Source organism: Homalodisca vitripennis, unplaced genomic scaffold, assembly GCF_021130785.1.
Source record: "Homalodisca vitripennis isolate AUS2020 unplaced genomic scaffold, UT_GWSS_2.1 ScUCBcl_3775;HRSCAF=9518, whole genome shotgun sequence".
Lineage (NCBI taxonomy): Eukaryota > Metazoa > Arthropoda > Insecta > Hemiptera > Cicadellidae > Homalodisca > Homalodisca vitripennis.
In genome coordinates this window covers 17,350-44,514 of record NW_025779917.1, presented here as the reverse complement: position 1 = coordinate 44,514, position 27,165 = coordinate 17,350, and the positions used below count along the sequence as shown (strand labels likewise).

Sequence of the window (27,165 nt, the reverse complement as noted above, 5' to 3'; positions counted from 1 at the left end):
GAGGTGACATATGTCATCTAATAATAAATGCCCAGCTGATTATTTATTATTTAAAAATGTTTAAACAGTTGTTGCTTAAATGATTAATTATTGCCAGTTGTTACCATTCAGATACTCATTCCTTATTATAAAACAGCAAAAAAATTGCTGTGTAGTGTAATACGTGAGGAGTCAATTTCATAATTTTTTTATACACATTTAGTTAACTTTGCTTATTATAGTTGTTTTCAGAATTAAATTCTTTACAATCTGTATTAGGAAAAACAGTTGGTTTATGGGTCATTTAACAATGTTAATGGACATCAAACATTTAAGACGGTATTTTTGTTATTAGATTTTTGGCAAATTTCATACTTTTTCTCAAAAAACTGTTCACACTACAACCTTTAGCGTGGTTTTATTTGATTTTTCAGTGATTTTCCTTATAAATCCATCTTATTTGAGTTAAAAAGTAAGAACAAAACCTTTCAGAATCACTTAATTTCACCAGGTGAACTGAAAACAAAGCAAAATCTTTCGCCAGCCATTACTCAGTAATGGAGCGTTTCCGGACCTACCTTTATATAACATTTTTTTATTATTTTTAGCTCTGGAATCACGTCTTAAAATATTTTACCATATTTCTGACTCACCCTTTATATATATATATATATACAGGGTGAGTCAGAAATATGGTAAAATATTTTAAGATGGGATTCTAGAGCTAAAAATAAGAAAAAAATGTTATATAAAGGTAGGTCCGGAAACGCTCCATTACTGAGTAATGGCTGGCGAAAGATTTTGCTTTGTTTTCAGTTCACCTGGTGAAATTAAGTGATTCTGAAAGGTTTTGTTCTTACTTTTTAACTCAAATAAGATGGATGTATAAAGAAAATCACCTGAAAAATCAAATAAAACCACTCTAAAGGTTGTAGTGTGAACAGTTTTTGAGAAAAAGTATGAAATTTGTCAAAAATCTAATAACAAAAATACCGTCTTAAATTTTTCATGTCGAATAACATTGTTAAATGACCAATAAACAAATTGTTTTTCCTAATACAGATTTTAGAGAATTTAATTCTGAAAACAACCATAATAAACAAAGTTAACTAAATGTGTAAAAAAAGTTATGATATTGACTCCTCACGTATCACACTACACAGCAAACGTTTGCTGTTTTATAATAAGGAATGATTATCTGATTGGTAACAGCTGGTAATAATTAATTATTTAAACAACAACTGTTTAAACATTTTTAAATAATAAATAATCAGCTGGGCATTTATTATTAGATGACATATGTCACCTCATTGTTGAACAAAACAACAAACTGCAAAAAGATAAAGACTTAACTGTGCTTGTGTTAAGTTTTTTAACTAGTTATTTCCATCCATTTTATTAGTGATGTTGTGTTGTGTGTTTAATTTATTAAAAAATGGAAGGTAATATTCATGTGTATTCAAACTCTGATTTAGCAGACATGCATTTTAATGTATGGTTTGGAACGCTGCAATAGTACTTCAGCAAGACGTCTGTCTAGCAAAAGAACTTTCCTAACCGCAGGTGTCAAAGCGCTAGATTTTTGCCACTATTCATCAACGCCTATCTGAAACAGGTTCAAGTCTTCGGAGCATAGTAATGCAGGCATCGCCCGATCATGTAGGACTGTTGAATTAGAAGAGTTGGTTCTTAATAAAATTTATGATTATCATGAAAAGAGCACTAGAGAATTGTCACTACAGTTCAATGTCAGCCAATCTAGTATTCGGAGAGTACCAGTTACACCCATACCACTTCCAGCATGTCCAAGCAACTCCATGTTTCAGCAACTCTTTTGCCGCAAGACTACGCTCCCCATGTTGTTTTTTTTTTTTTATGGCTTCTGTTAAAATGTGCTGATCCAAACTTTTTGAACACAATTTTGTTTACCAATGAGGCTCACTTTACAAGAACAGCTATCATTAACTTCCATAACAACCACATTTGGGCAGACAGAAATCCTCATGCTATCAAACCTAATCGCTCGCAACATCAGTTTTCAGTAAATGTTTGGGATGGAATCTTAGCAGATCATTTTCTCGTATTCGTGCTTCCTCCCAGGCTTAATGGCGTGGTGTACTTGAACTTTTTAAGAGACGAGCTACCTAACCTGCTTGATGATGTACCTCTGCATATGCGCCAAAACATGTGGTTTATGCATGACGGGGCACCTGCGCACTACTCTCTGGCTGTTCGTGGACACCTAAATGAGAGTTTCACAAATCAATCGATAGGCCGAGGTGGACCAGTTTCATGGCCAGCAAGATCACCGGACTTAAATCCTGTGGACTTTTTTACCTTTGGGGACATTTAAAAGCATTAGTTTACTCTTCCCTAATAGATACCACTGAAGAACTCCGATTAAACATTTATAATGGAATAGAAACCATTAAGCAGACACTTGGAGTTTTTGAATGGGTCCGAAACTTGATGAGAAGACGCCTGAACACGTGCATTTTGAACAATGGAGGTCATTTAGAGCATCCTTTTTAATCTTCCGGTGAGACTAAAAGCAATTGTAGATGTTTATTGTATTTAGAAATAAAATTTTGAATTACAAATGTTTATTTTTCACCAGCTGTTACCAATCAGATACTCATTCCTTATTATAAAACAGCAAACGTTTGCTGTGTAGTGTGATACGTGAGGAGTCAATATCATAACTTTTTTACACATTTAGTTAACTTTGTTTATTATGGTTGTTTTCAGAATTAAATTCTCTACAATCTGTATTATGAAAAAAAAACGTGTTTATTGGTCATTTAACAATGTTATTCGACATCAAACATTTAAGACGGTATTTTTGTTATTAGATTTTTGGCAAATTTCATACTTTTTCTCAAAAACTGTTCACACTACAACCTCTAGAGTGGTTTTATTTGATTTTTCAGGTGATTTTCTTTATACATCCATCTTATTTGAGTTAAAAAGTAAGAACAAACCTTTCAGAATCACTTAATTTCACCAGGTGAACTGAAAACAAAGCAAAATCTTTCGCCAGCCATTACTCAGTAATGGAGCGTTTCCAGACCTACCTTTATACAACATTTTTTTTCTTATTTTTAGCTCTAGAATCACGTCTTAAAATATTTTACCATATTTCTGACTCACCCTGTATACATACAAAAGAGTGTCACAAACTTCTGTGTACTCATCATCGTTTCAAACAAAAAGTGGATAAACATAGGTCGAGAAATGTCTTGTTTAGCCGCTAGCTAATTTTGTTTTTATGTATAAAAAAGTTATTATAAATAAATAAGGACTTTATTTTGGAGCGGTTTTCAACAATAATTATAATTGCTGGTTTACAAAACAACTCATGTCTTATTATAGTTCTTAAAAAATTAAAAGCTTATTTTATAGTTATTAATAAATAAAACATAATATTAGACATACAGTTATATATGGCTATATCACCTTGTATTGTACATTAAATACTTGTATATATTTTCTTTGTATGTCGTTTCAGATACACCCTGGCCTGTTACGCTGGAGGACAGTTCATTATATAATTTGGGAGCAAAGTACGCAAATCGCTTTCTTTCAAATTCACGGCGAACGCGAGGCATCTCCAACACTTGATCCTGTCTAGTACTGCGAGATCGGACTTGAGACCTGCTTTTTAGTTTTTCTCTCAGATATCCCGGCCTGCCAGTGGTCAGGATTCTGTAAACCAGGCATGAGGAGCGCAGGGTACAAGTATCAGCTACAGTCAACAAACCCAGCGATCGTCGAGCCTCCGAAACATGGTCAAACCTTCTTAAACCACATACATACCTTACACACATATTTTGGACCTTCTGTAATTTTTTCTAAATCTCCTTTAGACACAATGTTGCCATAGACAGGGAGGCAATAATCGATCACAGAGAGCATAAGAGCCCGGACAAGGCGAAGCCTGGTCTCTCAAGGAAACATGTGCCTATGCTTGTATAGCATTCTCAGTCGACCAAGTGTTCGCCGACAAACAGCACTTACATGACCAGATAGTGTGAGGCCACTATCAAGCATGAGGCCATTATCACTAAAACTAGTTAAGTTAACCCTTTGAGTGCCGCAGCGTCTACATAGTAGATGTTGTTAAATGTGCATAAATTGCCGGCATCTACCCAGTAGACGATTTGTATTTAATTAATATCACATATAATTCATTTTTGTTTTGACAAATAACTTATTTCACGGTAATCTACAAGTTTCGAACAATTGATTGTGATTGATTTTTATTGTTCACCGCCCCCTTGTAGTTATTTGCCATCAGAAAAAAAATAGATGACGCAATAGTTGGTCAGCTGCTACTTGTTGCCATTAACTACACAGTTTCGTTTGTTGTGTGTTTACATTGTGCTAGTTTCGTGTGTTTATGCTGAAAACTGTTGTTATTACTATTCTGCAATTGTGTTCAGTAAAACTTACAATGCATTTATAAACTTCTTTTTTCGTGTTTAGTGACGTATATTTTATTGTTGGATTGGTGATGAAGTAAAACGCAAGTTCCAATCAAACTATTGATTTTAGGTGAAGTAAGGTTATAGAAGTAAGGTTATATTGTAGGCCTGTGTATATTTCTATATAATTAGTATTTTACAGTCGTCTTACTTCATTGAGTGAAATAGGATAGTTATAATATTGTTTCTAAACTTTTGACAAACTTGACAAATTGCTTTTTGTTGTATTTTGTATATTTTGTAGTATCTGGTTAAATATTACTGTAACACACCATATTATGCATGTTTTTTGTTCAGTTTTTCATGCTCTTTTATATGGTATAGCTAAAAAAATTTTTTTTAAATATTGTATAAATAAAATTTTAGTTCAAACTTGAAATTTATTTTTTTCATTTTTTAGTTTTTTGTTATAACCTATATTCTTTTTGTGTAAATAAAAATAAAATTATAATATTATATGGAAAAAATACCTTGTTTTATAACACACAAACTAAAAAAAATTATTCAAATCGGTTGAATAGTTTTTTTAATATAGTTTTTTCCACACACGCTTGCAAAACAGAAGGAAATGCTCCGGCAATTTATGCGTATGACTTGGGAAAATATGCCGTGGCACTCAAAGGGTTAAAGAAACCAAATTTGGCACACAGTAAATAAATAAGAGAAAATTGAAAAAAATAATTGTGTTATTTTCTTTAATATAAACAAATTGGTGTCTGTTGAAAATTCGTAAAGTTATATACCTAAAGAAACCAGTATAATTATAATAAATGTATTAACCATGAACTATTTCAACAAGTTCATGAAAATTTCAACAGTACTTGTTTCAACAAAATCCGTCAATGAAAACGCGAGCACTATCTCATTAAAGGTACACTTACACAAGCCGGGAGTAGCAAACATTTGTCTTTTGATAAGCATCAGCTGTATTACATCAGTTATAACAAATTAAAAAGATAACAACTATTTTGAAATTTTTCTAGCAAATCCAATGAAACCCGTCAACACGTAAGCAAGCACCACCACTTTAAAGATAAAAGCCAGGAACAACAATCAACTGATACTCTCAATTGTAACATGTTAGGTACTCCCGTCTTAATGTTTATATCAAATTTTTTGTTTGAAATAATGAGTACTATCACCTGCAGAAGTTTATGACACCTTTTCATGAACACCCTGTGATATATGTATACAATTAGGACACATTTTATTTCAGTACAGTAAGACCCATCATGACACCCATCATGATCTATTACCTGACACACTGCTTGAAGTACTGCAACTACCAGTCCCCTGCAGCTGTATTGTGTAAAACTTCCCTGAAGATTTAGACTGCAGTTCACTTGCATTAAGTGTCAAAATTCCTTTTCTGAAACAAAATTTTACTGATATTAGTTGTAACTATTCATTTTCCTTTTTGCAAATAAGATGTTTAAAGTTTTACCTGAACTATAATGCTTCATGGTAAAAATTTAATTTTTTAAACTAATAGACATACTTAAAGAACTTTAAATGCTTTTCTTTACATAAATTAAAATTATAAAAAATATCTCCACTTTGTGATGAACAAATATTTTTTTTCCATACTGTAAATGCAGTAAAACCTCAATTATTGAAAATTAATAGGGGCTGAACACTTTTCATATAACCAAAGTTTCCAATAATGCTTATGTTAATACAAAGAACCTCCGGGAAATAAATGTAGGTAAATTCAAATTATAACATTACTGTACTATTATTTTATATGTATTTTATGTTGTAAATATATATTATATGAAATTTGAAAATAATACAAAAATTACAGTCCAAATGCATAAAATACATTTTACTATATAGGACTTGTTCAGTTGTTAAGAAAAGTTATTTATTTTAATATGTTTAATGGAAAATTTTATTGAAATATGGGAGGAAATACAGTAATGAAAAAACTAGAAATTGTGAATCATTAAAATAAAACAAACAAAGGCCTTAATTGGCTTTTTATGTATGTTCAAATTTATTAAATTCAATTCACTGCAAAGACATGAAGCAAGAAGGTAAACAAACCTAATGTCTCCGGGAGCTGTCTACTGTGTGAGGTGCAATACAATTTCTGTTTGGCCTAATGTTTTGAAACTGTTTTTGATAAAGGTTTACCGACAAACAGAAATCATGTACATCTTTACCAGGTGCATTATAATTACCAGACATTAATAAAGCTATTTTAATCCTTTATAGTACTATTGATTTACAAGAGGATCCCGGAAGCTTAACTATCTATAAACTAACTATATTTAAAATATTTCAATATCAGCAAGTCACCATATAGCACTTTTGTAATAATGCGTCTTCTGGTTCGATATGCAATAAACTGTGGACTTATCTTATCTTATCTTATCTTAATGAAATGATCAACAAACTAACTTGAAGGTTCTACCCAGGAAGGTAATCACGAGGGTGACAGTTTGTTGTGGCTGTGCAGTAAATATACATGGTTGTACAGTGAAGCCAGAGGTCGCAGTAGCTTGGAAACTGTACACCTGAGTTCCACTGTTGTACACCTGGCAAGGGAGAGGACTGTCCGCGGTCATTGTGAGACTGGCAGGAACACAGAAGAAGTTTGGGGAGAGCCTTGCGGTGAAAGTGGTGGCAGTTATTGGCGGTAGCTGAACTTGTGCAGATGTTGCCAGTGTTACCTGCACCTGCGCATTCACCAATGTCTGGCCTGCGAATATACAAAATAATGGGTAATGAAGTTTACCAACTTTACTGCTTTCAACATACTTATACAGCAATATAACTGTTATAGTATGTAACAGAGAGAACCATAAGGAATAGAATACTCCTTGAGCACAAACTTTAAAAAAAACCATTTTCCGTTCATTTAAATTGAAAACTTACTTGATAAACATCTCGTCATCAGCTGCTATCAATAAACGATGATTGCACATAACTTGTTCCACTCCTATTGTGAAATAAGCTGTTCCAGTTGATAATGACGTTTGTTTATGTATTATTATACTGCTTATTTGTTTGTTTTTTTATATTCTAGTGTTTATACAATAATTGGGAGGTTTTACTTTATGATGAGTAAGTAAAATTTGAGTGATCCATAACGTGCGTCAGCAATATTTTTCTAATATAAGCCTAAATATTCTATAGCACACAATTAACCCTTTTACTGCCAGACAATTTTGTTTACTACATGCGCCCAACCTGCCAGGCTGTTCATCATGGGCATGTAACCCAAACTGCCAGGCCAATTTTGGGACATTTTGCGATGTTTCACATAAAAATTCATAGCTTTGCTATTTATAGTCATTGAAAGCTAAATAATGCTTTGTTTTTTTCCTCAAGAAATGTAGTAATTTTAATACAATATCTAAAATGTACAATTCAGGAACTTTATAATATTTTTGAAACACAATATGTACTTACCTTTTATATAAAATTGTTTTTTTTTTTTAGTTTGACTTGAGATTATATTTTGTAAACTTCATTCAATATAAATTAAAGTGTTGTATTTTGAAGCTCAATACTATTTTAAGCAAATTAAAAAAGAAATTATGTAAATATCTTTAAAATTATAGTTTTTATGAGTGTTTTTATGACTTATTACAAACTCACAAAATTTAAAGGCAATCTGAAAAACCACATCACTGTAACAACTGCTTCACCAAGTTTTGTCTTATTCAACTATTCTAAACTGTTTTATTTTTCTTTTCAACTTAAAAAATAGTTCTTAGAATATTTTCTTAGGCTATTTACAATCATTCTTGTCATATTTACAAAAGAATCCATGTTAGCAAATTTAGCACGAGTGAAATGGGAAGCACTTAGTGTGCAATCCCTTCTTGCACTTTGTACACTGGTACGTAGACTTTTTCCTCTTACCACCCGCCTTTGTACTGCAGCACTACACACACAGCAAGTTTTTTTTCTTTATTGTCTTCAATTTTTTCAAAAAACTTGCTTGAATCTGCATCATCACACCACCTCGGTTGGTTGGAGTACCTCTCGGATTAGGGCCGAGTCTGGGTCCATGTCTGCTTTTCCTGATCTTGTATCCACTCCCTGCCCATTTCCTCTAACAACTGATGCTATAAAATCTAAATGGCTTAAAGGCTTTGTCGTGTTTACTTTATACAGTAAGTATGCATTGAGCATCATTCTACCAAACAAGTTGAGGGCTACTTTCTTCCAGAACTTCATATTTTTTCGGTCATCCTGGTACTGGTACAGCATCTGGTCTGCACCATCAACTCCTCCCATAAATGAGTTATATGCTCTTATAATGGAAGGCTTTGTAGAAATATGTACTTTGTTACCTCTTCTCTTGGATTTTGTTACGGACTCAGCTTTGCCACTGGTTGATAGTAGTAATACCTGCTTTTTTTTTGGCTCTTTTTTTCACGGTAACCCAGTAGAATCAGAGGATTTCTCCTCAATGTACTTAGTTTCACCAACTGAAAAATTTTGTCTTCATTTGTTCAGGAATGCCTTTTCGGTTGTGACGTAGTGTACCTGTTTACATATGTACCTTTCTTGTATAAATATTTTGCCAGTTTTAGTAGACGAAAAAAAAGTTATCTATATAAATGTGGTAACCTTTTTCATAAAGATTAGCTTTTTTCATGAGAGTGTCTACAACTGAAAACCCCAAACCTCTCCTGGTTATCAAACTCTGTATTCACCTTCAGCTCTCTGGTAAACAAATAAACTAACACAGTAGTGGTGATGCTGCTTCGCACAGCATCCACAACTTCACACCCCAGCGATGGTGTTTCTTGGGCATGTATTGTAAAAGTTGTGAATGGGATTTTGTGGCAATCATACTCTCATCCACTGATAAATATTTTGACCAGGTGTGAAGTGAAGTTTTGAAACACGATTCATGTGATTGACTAAAGGTTTGAACCTAGTACAGGGATCATATCCATTTTCATTTGGTTTTGGCAGGTTTCTTGTGTCAACAAGGTGGAAAAAATTGCAAAATTGCCTGAAAAGCGGTTTCTGGTGAACATACGGGAGAACCAGGGAATGATTTGACTTTGAGAGGTCCACCAATAGGACTCAATACTAGGCATGTTTTTAATTCCCATATTTATCAAAACGATAATAAAGGCATATATTTCTGACGGAGTGACTGATCTCCAGACTTGTGCTCGGCTGTGCCTTTTTAGCTTGTCACGGTTAGCTTCAATAAATTCTCTGGCATACTTTATTAGTGTACTGAACTATTATGTCAATTAGAGAAGCCGTGAAAAAAACAGTTTGAAATAAGAGCATGGGGGTGAGTCTTTTTCAGGGCAATGTTTTGGGCCTGGAAGTTCATGAAAACTAAAAATTTGGTCTGGTCTATGCAAATGATCATTAGCTTCCGTAACCTCAATCCATCCCATTTCATCCTCTGATTCACTAGAAGTGTTTATTTCTTCATTAGGGGGGCATTTCTGACTCATTTAGGCCAATAGGATGAGCGGGTAGCCTAGGCCTAGATTGCATATGTTGCCTATTTCTAATTGGGACGTCATTGTCACTGCCATCAGAATCGGAAATCAGAAATATACCGACTGAAATTATGGGTTAGCCCTAGTCCACGATTACCTGATGATGTTCCAGCTTCATTGGGATCGAAATCGGGGTCTACATCCGTATCATCAACATCAGAACTGCTGTCTGAAGAATGGCCGAGGTTGGAAATGTTCACTGACAAAACTGTCACTCAAATAGTCTTCTTCAATAATATTTCTGATAGTTCCCTCACTTACGGGAGATCAAGACCTCTTCATATTCAATATATTATCACATTTACACTCGTAAACAACAAATAAACCACATTAATTACTCTGATTCAAATGTATACAAACACGATAACCAAAGCTCACTCGGTGACCATGCTGATGTTTGCACTCAGCGCTACTAGCGGCACAAATGCCAACTATACCAGCTGATGTAAATCATCTGTTAATAGAATATTACTTTACAACATGTGTTACGTATTCTGTGCTTCATTCTGAACACAGTAAACACAAATAAAAGACAATTATGTGAACTTCTATATTATTAATTAATTATTTTACGAACGTCCGGAAAAAAGGACGCTGGCAGTTTAGGCGTAGATTACCGACGTCCGGTTTTAAGGTCGTTGGCAGTTTAGGTATAGTTTTACAACGTCCTTTAAAACAGGACGTTGGCAGTGAAAGGGTTAAAGAACACAATCTTTTAGTGAAAACAAAATTTTTGAAGCACGATAACAAGCAAAAATATCAATTCTCTCTAGACTTTTAGATAATATAGGAAGAATATTTATCAGCCTATAAGCTGAACATGAAGCAGTCCTTGATTGGGATGGGAAAACACCACTTCTATGAGAAGAGGTGTAGAGAATAAAAGTGACTAACTTAAGGGCAGCAAATAGGATGTTCTTTATAAGGCATATTGGAATGCCATTAGCCAACAACAGTACTGTGAAAACGGTGTATAACTTTGAACATGTTACATTGTGTAACAGGTTTAAAATTAATCTCAAGACATCCACAACTACAATGAGGTAGATTTAAACATGTTTTAAGTACTCTTCAACTTTGTCTTGACTGACACTTTGACTATAAGATGTAAAAAATTGGTTCGACTCATTCAGAGTTATAAAATATGGCTTGTGAAATATGTTGTTTTACTATCTCAAGGCTTTTAAACTTACGCCATAAGTCGCTTTACGACTGTTTCCTACTATCAAAAAGACCTTGATTACAACTCAGCCTGGAATTATGCAGAAGTTGATAACTCTGTTTTGAAGTAAACAGTATTGATCCATAAGTATTTGGTCTTTAGAGCGGCTCGCTCTTTGATATATGCTATCACAATGGGCCATCAGGCTCAGAATATCCTCATGCATGGTATTGGGTGCCTCTTATTTATTCGTCTTCTTGTCATATAAGGACAGGATTCCCACTCAATCTAAATACTCAAATTCACGGCTAATTCACGGTTTTCACGGTTTAAAAAAATTAAAATTCAAGGTCGGAAAGTTTTCATAAACAACGTTACCGGTACAAACAAAATCGTGTTGGAGAGGGGCGAAGTTGAGACGTAAACACTACAGACGCGGCGGAGCGGTAAAATACAATATAAAACTTCTTCCCATTTGACTAACGATGTCATTGGTCGTACAGGAATTGACGGAAAACGTCTAAAAGAACGAAATAACAATAGGCTTCGGTTACGACGCAAGCAATGATGAGCGGCGAGCGAGCGCCCGATTTTTATGTGCGATTTGCTACATAATGAATATAACAAGGCATATTTTTTTTTACAAAACATCATCATAACAGTCATCAAAGCAATGACAAAGACAAATTTCAATATAATTAGCATGCACATAGATCATAATTTTCTTTAACTTACAAGTTTGTTGAAATCTGAAGAGAACTTTGTTGACACAGGTTAGACAAGATGCAGGGTGACAGGATTCGTACGTTGGCTAAGGCTAAACTCGTTTGAGTCCATGAAGTACACTTGCGTGATTATTAAATTATTTTCTTGTTTAACACATTATTATTATTATTTCGATCGATTTCTTCCACAGGAAAATTTTCACATAATCACAGGTTCACATTTTAATTAGTACATAAGAAAAGGCAATTTTATTGAAATTAAAATAACATATAAACGTTAAATGTATAAAAATTATATACAACTTGTTATAAGAAAAGTTATTTGGTACCAGTTTATACAAAAAAAAATTATATTTGTACACATAAATAAAGAAATTGATAAAAATGTCTAGAATAAAAGTGAATTACGATTTGCACTTTTTGCTAAGTTCCTGTATCTTGTCGTCCGTCCGTCACATTATTATACTATTTATTTACGCAAGACCCTAAATTAATTCAATTTATTGTCCACCATAAATTAAAATTTTTTATAATTATTACATTGTGTTAACAGTCATTACACACAATGATATAGATATCGTACTGAATAGCATTTTTCTCATTTAATATTTAAATAAAATAAGCGATTTAATAGAATGAAATTAAGTTAAAATGTAATTGAAATTCCTTACATTAGATTAAGGATTTGTATACTTTTTTTATTTTATGAAAACAATAATAGACTATATCTGATACAATAAAACTCCAATACGAAAAGTGTTTACATTAAACGACAATCTATCAAGTAATTAAATTGTGTTATTAATCTCGCGTTCAATCAGAGAATGCCTTGTTTACAGCCGCGTAGCGTAGCCAAGGCCCGGAACCTGGCGACAGACAAAGACAGGCCTCACGTGATTTGAGCCAGAAGCGTCATCTCCCACCGGCCCTTCCTTTTCCTCATTTGTTTATAAACCATATTAACAGTAAAAATCGCTCAGATAGCAGCACCTGTCAAACTTCGTGGTCTATCCCCTACATTGCGTGCTACTTTTTACTTTGCAATAGCGAAGGTCAACTTTCCCATATGATCGTCTGACGACGACCCGTGTTGATTTTATTTATTCAAAAGTTGTAGAGAGATTTTCACGGTATGTAAACAAAATTCACGGGCTTATTTAAGGTTTTTTCACGGTGAACGAAATTCACGGCTTATTCCCGGTTTCACGGTTTTCACGATCGGGTGGGGACCCTGAAGGAGCATGTTTGTCATAAACAGATATTTTTTTATTAAAATCATCCACCATGCCATCAATAGAGTCCAGATTCTCTAGGTTATTTATGCCATGGGATCAATAGAATATTGGACATAAATACAGCCTCATTCATATTTTAAAAGTCTCAATACTTGATAAACCTAGCTTTAATCTTAGGTATATTTAATGAATAGACACAATAGACAAGGTCACACTTTGGTATGGCAGGGACTAGAAGCTGCCCACGAAGGAAAAATCTTGTGGTTCAAGAATCAAGAATATTTATTGTCATCCCACAAACATATTGTAATGACCTTATAGCAGAAGGGTTATACATAATATACAATACCAACACCAAACCAACAGTATAAAAATATATTTAAATATAAATACATTTGGTAAGTAGTACAAGTCAAAGACAAAGTTTAAAAGAATAAATGATCTACATTACACATAAGCATTTCTTTAACACTATAAAAAGCTTTTTGTTTTAACCATTTAAGCAGAACATTTTAAAATCTTTTACAGGAGACATCTTTGGCATTTAAAGGCAGCTTATTGGTTGGTTCTGAAACCACCATGAGGTCTAGAAATGTGTGTCAGACTCGGTATTGTGATGAGTTTGGTTCTAGTGGCAGTATCGTCAGATTACAAGAGTCAAACATGGAAGTCAGCTATCTGTAGTTATAGTCTTGATTTTGTTCATCAAATCAGTGTTGAAATCACCTATAATCAATATACGACTATATCTATGCATGTGGTGTAAGACAGCATTTTCAAAATCTGTTATATGTCCAATTCTGCCTAGGCAATAACACACTCCCAGTAAAAGTACTTCTGAACCAGACAAGCCAATTCCAATATACATGAATTCAGACTCAACCAAGTACTCATAAGGCAAAAAAAGAAGTGGTTTACAATTCAAGGCTTCCCTAATATACAATGCAACAACAACGCCATTTTTTTTTCCTTTTCTATCGTTGCTCTATAAAACATAACCAAGATGGGACAACTAGTTTGACTCAACTTCAGCCAGGATTCTGAAACTACAATTAGATCAAACTGCTAAAGCCCAAAAATTTCTCTAAACTTATCAATATGCCCCCTCAGTGACTGAGCATTGATATGAACGGGTTTCAAGTGTCTAGGATTATGAGATTAAGAAAGTTAAAAATAAGTTAGGGATGCAAAGGCAAAGGTCCTTTTAGGAATAAGAGCAGATTTTAGACTCTTCCCTCATTCACAAAACATTATACATCCTGCAAAAATTTAGATATTGGACTGAAATTCGGAAATAATATTTCCAAAGAGTGCTAGAATTTCAGCAGATTCAATTATTAAATCTTGTCAATTGATTCTTAAATCCAAATATTTTTCAAAGATTCAGCTTCGGCCAAACATACATAACTTATCTAAATACAATTGTAGTAGTTTCACACGCTTAGTAAGAAGCTTTATTGAAGAAGTTCAAAAGAAAAAAATAGTTTTTATTATTGTTAACTAATTCATTAACCCTCCGAGCGTCGGCCGACTTGTTTTAAGTCGACAGCACCTTTCGCTAAACGTCGCCGTCTTATTTTAAGACGGCGGGCACTTGCCGATCAAATTAATTCGACCCGCGCTATTATTCGCGTAATATTGTTATAAATTACATATACCGAAAGCCTGTGAATTGTTCTTTACATTAAGTGGTCTTTGCATACCTCTTGGTCTGTACCAGATGCTAGCGTACGTAGTTTATACCAGCTGTTATTTCGGGCGGGACGCGGCTCGCGCGATTGTTCAGTGTGTTGTTGTGAATATATTATGATATAACATTATGAATATATTCACAGAACCCTATATCCCTGTATATTTATGTGTTCATGACTAAATTTGTTATAATTTGCCTATTATGAAATTGTTGTAGAGGTAATATAACAATAACATGTGGATACTTTTATATTTAAAAAAAATATTTTCTAAAAATATTTTTTGCCCTTTCTCAGGCTGTTGCAAAAAGAAAGTTTTTTTAAAGATTCTTATTCTTATATAAGCATATTGTGTGATTCTTTCCAAGAAAGATGATGTATAATACACTATATTTAAACCATTCTTAAGATATTTTATGAATTGTGCAAAAAAGACTGCAAAAGCTACAAAAACAGGTGGACGTTTAGGGAAATATGATGGACGCTCGGAGGGTTAAATACAAACACAATCAAAAGCCTCAAAATTTGTTTCTGCTACAGACCATTTTCTCAATCTACAAACCTCATTCTCTCACTCACTGGCTACCCTAGTGATGTACACTCTACCTGTGGTTCTGGAACACTCGAAGATAGGAGGTGTCAGACAGTTGATCACCTGCTTAAGTGTCTGACCAGGCTCCAGTCTGTATGTCACACTTGTGGTTTTCTCACGGTCCAAGAAGAACATGTCCACTTCCAGGTGACTTAACTGACAAAACAAACAGAATTGATAAGAGCACTCTCTTGTGGCTTCAGAAGACTTACACAGTCTATACAATGAAGGGCTGTGCTTATACAGGGGTTTTTGCATGATTTCATAAATTTTTTTATAAAAAATGAATGAAATATATCTTTATTTGAGATGAAATTTACACTTAATCTCACACATAACAAATACATTAAATATGAGTGAAAACATCATTTTACAGTTTTAATAATGTAAAATTCATAATTCAAAAATTGTATATTATGCAAAATTTTAACTTTACAAGATTGTTGCCTCATCAAGATCTGATTTTATAAGAATTATAAAAATAATAGTCATTAATTCAAAAATGGTTTTAACGTTTAGTAAAATTTAACAAAATCTGTACCTATAGTAGCAAAAGAAACAAACAATGTATAGACCAAAAACATGAAAATTGGAAATGTTAAGTATTTTTATTGTGTTGTCTGTTTGAAATTCTTATTGCTGATCTCCGCTATCTTCTAGCAATAAATTTAACAGAATTATAGTAGATTAGAATTATAATATTTTAGTTTTTTGTAATGAAATACTACAACTAAGATAATACATATTTTATGTATTCTTTGTGTTTTGTCTTGAAAATCTGTTTCTATAACATAGAGCTATGTGCAGTTTGACCAAACAAATCTCAACATTTTGAAACCAAATAAGACAATTTTTAATATTTTTCCTTAAGTTAGTTTTCCGACAAACAGCCATGTAAAATAGTAAACCCAAATAGATTCATTTGTTTTTGACATATTTTTAATTAATATGTCCCTCTGAAGACATAAACCAAAGAGTTGTAAAACACCCTATATTTTAATGAATAAATTATTATACCTGGACTAGAGACAATTTGACCGGTACAACAGAACGTCCATTGTTCCGTAACACCATCATTCCTTGGTATTTAAGCCTCTCATCCGCCACTGGTTTCATGTCCACAGACAGAGGGTGCAACAAAGAGATCTGGACAACATAATCAACACTTCATTTATTTTACTGTATAAAAGTAATAGTTATAAAAAAAACACTATATCTGCTTCAAACGGAATTGGATTTTCAAAAACTTACAAGTATATACCTACTTTATTTTCAATTTAATTTTAAATACCTTTATTGTTGTTATCTAAAAACACAGTTTCTTTGTTGAAGTTATTTTTGACGATGGAAGGAATGTGAAAGGAAAACAGGATTTTTTTCCGGACATTTGCCATCCGTTACAGTGAAACAAGAAAACAGTAAAACTACGTTTCGCATATCTGCAATCTGATTCTTCTTCAGATAAAGAACAAACCTTGAATACATAATTACAAACTAGGTTTAAAATAAACAAATCTTACTAAAGCTTGTGGCACGCGCTAATTCCAGGAATCACACCTACATGTTGTTTTCAACTTCACTAACTCTAAAGACATGCACTTAAATACAAAAAAAAAAACTATACCAACCACTAATATTAAAACTAAACCTACGGAATACAGGTCACAATACGTCATCACACGTCTACTAACCACCAACGCTGATACCAGAGGACTAGCCAATTGTAATCGTGACGGCTGGCTTAACAACAAGATGGCGGAAATACAAGGGAATGGGACAGGTAATGGCCCTTTCGTATATTGGTTCATGCAGATGGAACTTCATAAAACCATATTGTGACTCCGCGTTGGTTTATTACAAATATCCGATCCGTTTGGATACTTTTTGGGTTTTCTCTTTTATTTTCATCTTTTTAGAATTGGCATCCAAAGCGGGCCTAATCTCACTATGGTTGACTGATTTGTTGGTCCTGCCAATTTAATGTAATGTTTGCTGCCGTGGGGGGGGGGGGGGGGGGGGGGGGGGGGGGGGCTCAATTATTTCCTTTTGAAGAAATGTGGTTCCACGATGTAATTATTGGGCTTCATCCCAATTCATATGAATGGTATTCGGACCAACAATGGTGGTGCAATTTTTGACTTTTTCTGTGAAACCCTTTCTCGTGTTTTTCTTTGTGTTCCTTTTATCCTTCATACTTTAGTGTTCTTTTTGTCTCGCCAATGATTCCACTATTGTCAGCTACATTTATACTGTTAACACAGGTTTTTTTGGAATCCTGTGTGCCATTTTTTGGTTTTGTTTTTATACGAGACTTTGTCTAAGAGTTTGTTGTGTGTTTTTAAACACGCGGTTCCTAATGTTGTACTTTTCTACCTACTCTTCTAATTTTCTTTCCTTCTTCTCCGATAATCCCGTCCAAAACCAAAAAAAAATAAGGGATTGACATAAACACAAATTTATCAAAATTCTGTTTTTTTTCTGACTCAGGAATGATTCCCTTCTGGTTCGTTTTGCACTTTATTAAATACTAATTGAGGGTATCCATTGCTTCTGAGATCCGATTTTAAATTTTCTTAAATTCTTCTTTTAGTCCAACTTTTATCTGAGCACAAGCTCTTGCTCTATCAAAACACAACGAGTAGAAAGGCAAACCCTTCTTTGACAGATATTTTTATGTATGGATTGATAATTTAAATATTTTCCCTGTGTGGTGTTACTTTCGAAAAACCGTTGTCTTAAGGCATCCCTATCTCTTAATACACACACATCCAAAAAGGGAAACTTGTTTTTGGACTTCCACTTTCCATTGTGAGAGCGGATGAAGGAATAAATACTATTAATGTAGATTCAAAAAAATTATTTAATTCAATGTCCCCATGAGAAAATAACAAGTATCTTCCACAATACCTCCACCAAAAATTCTTTCAGTTTGAACTAGCTGAAGCCAAAGCATTTCGCTCGAATTCCTCCATAAAGATAATGGCGAAAATAGGATGGAACAGTGGAGAACCCCATTTCCATCCCCTCATCTTACGGTGAAAATTTTACCCTCTAACTTCAAAATAATTGCATATTGAGTGCAATAGTTCTAAACAGTACCATAATTACTGGCACGGGAAGTTTATTCTATCCTTTAATGTTAGGTCTTCTTTGAGACGTGATTTAATAATTCCGGGAGTTTTTCTGTCTAGAAGGAGTTAGTTCTACTCGTTTGTTTGATAGAGCAAAGAGCTTCTATGACAAGATTTTTTATGTTGATTGATAATTTTAAAATATTTTCCTGTGTGTGTTTATCTTTCGAAAAACAGTTTTTGTCTTAAGGACATCCCTAATCTCATAAACACAGAACACAACATCCAAAAAGGTGAAGCTTGTTTTTGACTTCCACTCCATTGTGAGGCGTGATGGAAGGAGAAATACTATTAATGTGAATTCAAAAAATTTTTTAAATTCAATGTCTCCATCGAGAAAAACTAACAAAGGTATCATCCAACAAACCTCCACCAAATCTTCGGTGAACTGAGCTGAAGCAAAGCTTTTCGCTCGAATTTCCCCTCCTTTCCATAAAGATATTGGCGAAAATAGGAACAGTGTGAGAACCCTTGCCATCCCATCACTTTGACGGTAAATTTACCCTCTAACTCAAAATAAATTGCATGATGCATAGTTCTATACAGTTTCCATAATTACTGCATGGGAAGTATTAGTATCTATCCTTTCAATGTTTTTGGTCTTCTTTGAGACGTGATTTTAATAATTCCGGGAGTTTCTGTCAAAGAAGGAGTACCTACTCGTTGTTTGATAGAGCAAAGAGGCTGTGCTCAGATAAAGATGGACAAAAATAAGAATTTAAGAAAATTAATCGAATCTCTAGAAGCAATGATACCCTCAATTAGTAATTTAATAAGTGCAAACGAACCAGAAGAATCATTCGAAGTCAGAAAAACAGAATTTGATAAATATTTGCCGTTTATGTCAATCCTTATTGTGCCGGGGATTATCCGAGTAAAATAAGAAGAGTAGGTAAGAAGTACATTAAACCCCGCTTTTAAAAAAACACAACACTCTGTAACAAATGGTCTCGTAAAAACCAAAACCAAAAAAAGGCACACAGGAATTTCCCCAAAAAACTGTGTTTACCAGTAAAAACTGGTTAGCTGCAAAAGGGAATACATAGGCGAGACAAAAGACCACTAAACGTAAGGATAAAGAACACCAAGAAAAACACGAGAAAGGTTTTCACAGAAAGTTCCAAAATTGCAACACCATTGTTGGTCCGAAAACACTCATATGAATTGGGATAAGCCCACATAATACATCGGGAAACCACATTTCTTGCAAAGGTAAATTAATTTGAGGTCAACATACATTAATTTGGCAGAACCAACCAATCAGTCAACCATCAGTCGAGATTCAGGCCGCGCTTTGGGTTCCAATTTCAAAGAAAAGAACTAAAAGCATCAAACCAAAAGATATCAACGGATCGGAAATATTGTCATAAACCAATGCGGAGTCACAATATGGTATTTTAAGAAGTTCATCTCGCATGAACCAATAATAAACGAAAGGGGGGGGAATGAAGGAGGGGGGGGGGGGGAGGAGGGGGGAAGGGGGGGGGGGGTGGCGAAGGGAGGGGGTGAGGGGGCCGGAGGAAGGGGGTGAGGGGGGGGGGGAGGATAGGTGGGGAAAGGGGGGGGTGGGGGGAGGGGAGGGGAGGGGGAGGGCGGAGGGGGGAGGGAGTGGTAGGGGGGGGGAGGAGGGGGGGAGGGGGAGGGATAGGGGTGGGGGGGGTGGAGAGGGGGAGGTGGGAGGGGGAGGGGGGAGGGGAAGGGGGGCGGGGGGGGGGGAAGAGGGGAGGGAACGTGGGGGAGGCGAGGCGGGTTGGATGGGGGGGAGGGGGAGGGGGGTGGAGTGGGCAGGGGGGCGGGAATGGAGGGGGGCGTGGTGGCGGGGGGGAGGAGGGGCCTGGGTGGGGGGGGGAGGGGGGAGAGGGGCCCAATCATCCTGACCCCCTACCCTTGTATTTCCTCCAACTTGTTTTAGCCAGGCCCGTCACGTATTACCATGGCTAGTCCCTCAGGTCAGTCGTAGGTGGTAAGTAGACCTGAGTGAAGACGTATTGTTACCTGAATTCCGTAGATTATGTTATTAATTATTAGTGTAAGGTAATAGTTTTTGTATTAAGTGCATGTCCTTTAGAGTTAGTGAAGTTGACCAAACAACATGTAGGTTGTTATATCCTGACTTAGGCGTGCCACAACGCTTTATTAGATTTTGTTTATATTAACCTAGTTAGTAATAATGAATTAGGTTAGTTTACTTTTCCTGAAAGAAGAGATCAGATTGCAGATCTCGAAACGTAGTGTTAAAAAACACAGCTTACATTCATCTGTGGATTCGATCTTAGCAAAAAAATAGATTTAATACAAATTAACAAACCTATTCTCTATAAAATAAAATAGAATTTTATAAAAATGGTTATGGTGGAACTAATTTGTAATGATCAAGACCTATAGTAATTTTTCCTTAATGGTGTCCCAATAACAATATAGGGTTTAAAATTTTTTTGTTCTCTTAAGACAAGAAGCTTTGAAATTACACATTGTCCTAAAAGAACCATTGCGCTGCTTCGGAGTGACAGGATATTGTGGATGGATAAGGTTGGTGGTAGGGGCCCCTCCTGTTAAGATCCATGGGGAAGGGTTTAGGGCAATGATCTCAGTCATGTCTCCTCGAAAGATGGGGAGAAGCCAGCTTTAAACCAACCTCTCCAGTCAAACCAGGTGGGGGGGATGCTCTTGTGCCCTTATGTCTAAGCTAGCAACAGCCCTTAACACTTGGAGAGTCCCACTAACTCCAACAGTCATCTCCCGCAGTAGACTAGACCTATCAATCAACCTTTGCACCCCACAATGAGATTTGCGGTTAGTGATGTGCCATTCCTGGACATCCATTAGTTTGCCCAGATTTAAGTGACACACTGGTTTTTTGCTGTACCCAGAGTAGGTTCCTTTTAAAATGCTTACAAACCATATATTTCTATGTCAAATTTATAGAATAAAATAAGTACAGTATTCTGTCTTATGAAATATTATGTCTGAGAAGTGCCAAACCGCAACTTGCTGGCAAGCTCTAACTTTTCTGACAAAGTGTTTATCACATTCTCACATATTTGCAGCTGAATATAATTAAAAACACAATAAATTTCCTCCTTGAGGGCTTGGATAGTCTGTGCACTATTGATTTATAACAGTGACCAAGTAGTCTCAGAGAAAGTAGTAACAGGGTGTTAAATCATGTCAGTTACGTTTACCATTTTCTTTAAATTACATGTACTGCTAACCATCCGTGCAGCAAATCAATTGTGTCTCCTGCACTGATTTAAAGAATCAAGCCGTTTTACTTGATCTCTTGTGCAAACTGAATTTTGTAATGGAATAATTGAAAGTATTTGACTAGTTAGAAATTTGCTCTGAATGAAGCTTAACCCCTAACTATGCCAACAAATCGATGTACTAGGATTGTCCTCACATTATTTTCAAGGGTCTGACCTGCTGTGCTTTATGAACTACGCACTACTCTTTTGAAGTCCAACACTAAATCAGATTATTTCAATTCTGTAATAAATCTTCAGACAGATGACATTTGGTGCACTGTTTTAAGCGAAAATAGATTGGAGCTTACGCACTGTTTCAGCAAACCATTCTCTGTATTTTCTAATGCACATTAACTATTAGCAAGCATGATCTATCATGAACCGACCCATGACAGCAAATGGGACCATTATTGATAACAGCACTGGAGATTTATGACTTTATAATCAAACACAGAAAAGTTTAAGAAGCTATTCAACTCCAGAGTTCTTACTGGGTTTCTTTATCCACTTGACATTGGGGACTGCAAGCAGAAGTTTGCACTCTGTGACACCACACAATTGGTTATTTTTTATAAAAGTTCACTATATGACTGAACTGGCACACAATATCACTATACGGAATCCACATACCTTAGGAATCTCTGCCACAATTTTGCCAAACACATTGTTAACCTCCCTCTCCTGAGTCACCGGATCAAATCTCGTCACTTCCACCTTGATCTTAATCGTTTCTCCGATCAGAGCTGCAACTGTTACCTACAACACAATAGTGTCAAAATAAAAATGCAGAGCCAATATTTTAGTAAGTTTAATTCAATTCTAAATTTCTTAATACACCAATATAATTTGCACACTGAATGATATCACATTATTCACCTACATTTAAATAAACACTGAATAAGTTTGATAATTATTTAAAACATGAAACCAAACACAGTAACTGATTGAATACATTAATAAAACTATTTTTATGTTAACAGCAACGAAATTATCATCATTTACAGTTCATTAAAACTATAAAGAGCCTTATCAATGAGGAAATAATTTTAGTTTTTCTTTGATAGTCTGTATTTTTATTTATCTATGTAATTTATTATAGAAAATTGTTTTTATTTGTTAAGTTTTACTGTGATATAAGCGTGAGTATGAGGGCAAGAAAAGTCACTATGTTAATACAGAGGTGCTATATTTATCAACATCACAAAACCTGTGTTTAGAAGAATAAAACAGAATTTAATGAAATTTACTTTAAAACAAAAATTGATATTATGAAACATATTTTATTTCTGATGCGCTAGTTCCCTTTTGATAATTCTATTGCTGTTCAAACTGTGCATATACTCAAAGGTTACCAATAATTTTGGTAATATTGTCTATGTTTCACAAAAGTAATTTGAAAAGTAAGTCGATTCAATAAATAAAAACAATACATGTATTTTTTACATTTTTATATTATAAGCATTGAAAGAAAACTCACTATATTTCAACATAGTTACTACTTACATTTAAGCTCATATATAACTAGGTATAAGATTTTCGATACCTATTGAATTAAATTCTACCTAACAAATAGTTTAAGGTGGTGATTTTCACAGCTGGGTTTTTGTGGTGAAAAGGAGTCAATCTACTCCATTGGTCGGTCTTTTCCGTTTAACATTGAGATAAGAAACTCACGTTTCAAGTTAAGAAAATGTGTCACCTTTTTTATGGTACCAGATGCAAAATTATAACAGCTAACCCCATTATCCTTGTTTTGAGTTCATCAGTCAAGAATTTGGGTACCCATCGGGCACAATTTTAATATAAAAACTAACACATACATTAAAGTTTGTTTACTTTGGCTATCAGTTTCTCAGTTACAATTATCAACGAGAGTACATACTAGAGTTTTTTATATCTGTGGAAAAAGCTGTGAAAGATCTAGTATTGTGAACCTTTGATTTTCCCTAACCTTGTGATTAATTTGTTCAAGATGTGACCAAAACACATGAGCCACTTCGCTATTCATCATAAATATTAATTCATCCTTCATAAAAAGATCCATCATTTTTAACTACAGTATAGCTGATAATGTCTTCTCTATACACAGAACACAATTCACAAGAAATTTCTTTGGCGAAAAGGAATCTAATGATCCAGGAATGCCAATTTCACTAACAGAGGACTCATAATTGCATGGACTGCCAAGTGCACTTACAGAGACAACCCTCTTCTCCCCTGGTTGTAATGTCATCCTACTGACAGGAATGTGTATCAGGGCAGCAGCGTCCCGCCTCTGGCCATCCACATAGCAGGCCTTATTGATGGTATAATGCTGTTCCCTGTTGAAGTCATTGAAAATGTCAAAGTCCATAGATTCAGGTGTCAGCACACAAACATATGCTTCTTCTTCTTCACCACCGAAGTCTGTAAAAAATCAACAATGTCTTGGAGTAAGCATTTAAATGAAACATTTAAGGTACACCTGCCCGACAATGATCACGAGACCTGTTGCTTCCATTTAGACTACAATTTTTACTGCCTACAAAACTTGCACAACTTCTTGCCAGTGTAAACACAGTTTAACTCCTGTTATAACCTATTTATACATACATTAAAAGTTTTAAAGGACTTTTTTAACATTTTAAAAATTTAAGAAATATAATTATAAAATACATTTTTTAATGTTTTATATCACTACCATAAAATGTACTTTTAGGACAGTAACAATTAAAGTTATACTTTAATACTCTTAAATTACCAGTAATGTTGCAGACTGATGGGTCAACACTGTCATTTATAGTGATGGTTTCTACATTGGGGACAGGTCCATTACGGAGAGCCATGGCCGGGGGACCCTCATCCAGGGACAGACGGGAACAGAAGCTGGAACTGTAGCGAGTGCTGCGGTCCGACTCATACCCTCGGCAGAAACTTTTCTCTCCTGGACAATCAACATCAGTTATTCACTCTGAGTGCAACATATACATTAGACATTACTTTACAAAAGGGAGTAGAGTATCACACACAACATACAGAATGCTGAATATACAGATCCTGATATAAATTTTCTGGATAGTAATGAACTGATACAAGAGTACCAAAAGACCCAATAAAATGCAATGAAAATCTTACCAACCAATTCAGGAAACTTATATGTAACTATATCACATAATAACTGTATTACTGTTCTCAGTCTTACAAATGAGTTTATTCCATGATTTTCCCAACGCCATCTTAATTACCCATAAAAAAATGTAAAAATGTTGGATAATATTTTAATTTTAATTTTGACCTTATCATCCTAAATTTTATACCGTTCCTCTTGTATCAATAGCAATCTCTATTTGGACCTTTCTATCACAATTCAGTTATTCTACGGACAGACAAAAACAGTAGTTTAAGAAGACCCTCTCAGGTTTCTATTTATATATCTATTTATATATTTACGCTTGTTGATATTTTTGAAATTTATAATTCTCTATTGCTGTTTTGATAATTATTTGTTTGTTAAATCTATTTATATATTTATGCTTGTTGATATTTTGAATATTGTTTTGTTGACCTTAATGTTTTGGGGTTGTTCATGGGGATAGAAAGTGTTCTGGCCAAAAATTGATATTTGATATATTATTATTTATATATTTATTTATTTGTTAAAACTTAATAAATTTATGCTTATTAATTTTTTTACCTCGTTTTTGTGAGATGGTTCTTGTTAAAATCTGGATTATATAAGTAGTAAATTAAGTATATGTTATGGACTGATAGTAGAAGTATAGTATTTGTGCACCATGGTGGAAGAAAACATAAAAAATAAGAAAAAAACATTGAATTGCCAACTGCATGTATATTTTGTTTTAATGTATTGCATTATATTGTAATAATAAGTCACACGTGCTTCCAAGCACCTGACTCTGTAAATTTTGGAAATAAAGGTTTTTGTAAACTCTGTAAACTCTGTTCTTAACAAAATACACATATATTAAAATATTGTTTATGAATATTGAACAAATTTGAGATATGCTTGAGAGGTATTCCTACAAATACTGTCAAGAGAAATGTAGCTCTTTTAAGCATCGGTAATGATCATGACTCATTAGAGCTGCCAAAGCGATAATTGAGTGAGCGCTTTTTGGTGAAATCATGAGTTTTGCATACCCAAAACATCAAGTCAGGATGTCTGTGAGGTCTAAGGCGCTACTCTCAGATGTGGGAGTTGGTCTTGGAGTCACGGGTTCAATTCCCGCACCTGAAGTTAGGGATTTTTACAGTCTGTATGTATGAGGGTTACTGGTCTGTGGAAAAAGCTGGCAGGGGGGCCCACTTTAACAGTGGTTGGTTTGAATGGAATTTTGACAATATCAGTGTAGTTTTTAATAAGTGTACCAGACCCAAAACAACCGTTTTTGCATTTTTTTTTCTTCACTATTACAAACAAATTTGATATGTTATTTTATTATCTTATGTTTTGCAAGTGCAACTAGTAAGCTGAAACAGAAATAGTTGTGGCCAGCTGAGCTAAAAATAATTTTTAAAATACTTTTATGAGGGTAAAGGGATGACAATTGATACCACAACAAGAAGTGTGCGTGTGTAGCCAACCATAACATCTACAATAACATTATCTATATTTTTAGTACAAAAACTTACCATCAACGAATGAGGGAATAGTTTTCAACTTCTGGTGATCACCGCAATGAGACAGTGAAGTACTATCCAGGTTAATAACTGAACTTGTTAACAATTGACTTTTGTTGTTCCTGGCTTTACTTGATACCTTTTTTGAAGCATCTAATCAAAAGAGAACAAAACAGTAAAATATTTCAAACATCAAAAATAAAAAATCAATTCAAATGGAAGGACTATTCAACAAGAATGACACTTTTTAAAATTTGATAAACTAAACCTTTAGGTACTAACCTAGAGATATTCGGACAAGTGAAGAAATTCTGAGAATATTATATAGACATGCCTGTGACTGTTGAAAAATACTATTTTTCAAATATCAGGATGTTCAGAATTTTATTTTTGTATTTTTTTACTTTGAAATTAGATTTATTGTACCGCAGTTCTACAATAAGAATACAATTGTTCTGATATTTTGAAAAATTGTGTATATTTGACATATTACACATTTTAATTTGTGTAATTTGTAGTATTTGTAGTACTATCACAAAATGTCAGTGGAAACCCATATTTCAAAAATATGTTGTAATAGATATTACTACAACTATATATATATATATATATATATATATATATATATATATATATATATACATATATATATATATATTATTATATCCGGTTCACACCACACTGACACTTTGCGAACACAGTTAAGAATTTAGATCTTAGTTATGATAATAGCCATGTAAGTTTAAGAAGTAAGATTCAAATTTTGTGCCCTTTTTCATTACTTTAGTAAACTTCTATAAAGCAGTCAAATG

At 34.2% G+C, this 27,165-nt stretch overlaps 1 protein-coding gene across 1 annotated transcript in view; it reads right to left on the bottom strand.

The window, feature by feature from the left end:
* The window catches only part of LOC124372671, a gene marked incomplete at its 3' end in the record, with an annotated part of 56,753 nt that overhangs the window by 14,002 nt on the left and 15,586 nt on the right, over positions 1–27,165 (bottom strand). Inside the window, exons 5-12 of the mRNA XM_046831081.1 lie at positions 26,366–26,506; positions 24,474–24,656; positions 23,931–24,139; positions 22,364–22,489; positions 16,375–16,503; positions 15,372–15,513; positions 6,867–7,167; positions 5,720–5,832 (exon numbers count right to left, since the gene is read on the bottom strand). Of these exons, the coding sequence (XP_046687037.1) occupies positions 5,720–5,832; positions 6,867–7,167; positions 15,372–15,513; positions 16,375–16,503; positions 22,364–22,489; positions 23,931–24,139; positions 24,474–24,656; positions 26,366–26,506 (1,344 nt within the window). The remainder of the gene's footprint in view (positions 1–5,719; positions 5,833–6,866; positions 7,168–15,371; positions 15,514–16,374; positions 16,504–22,363; positions 22,490–23,930; positions 24,140–24,473; positions 24,657–26,365; positions 26,507–27,165) is intronic.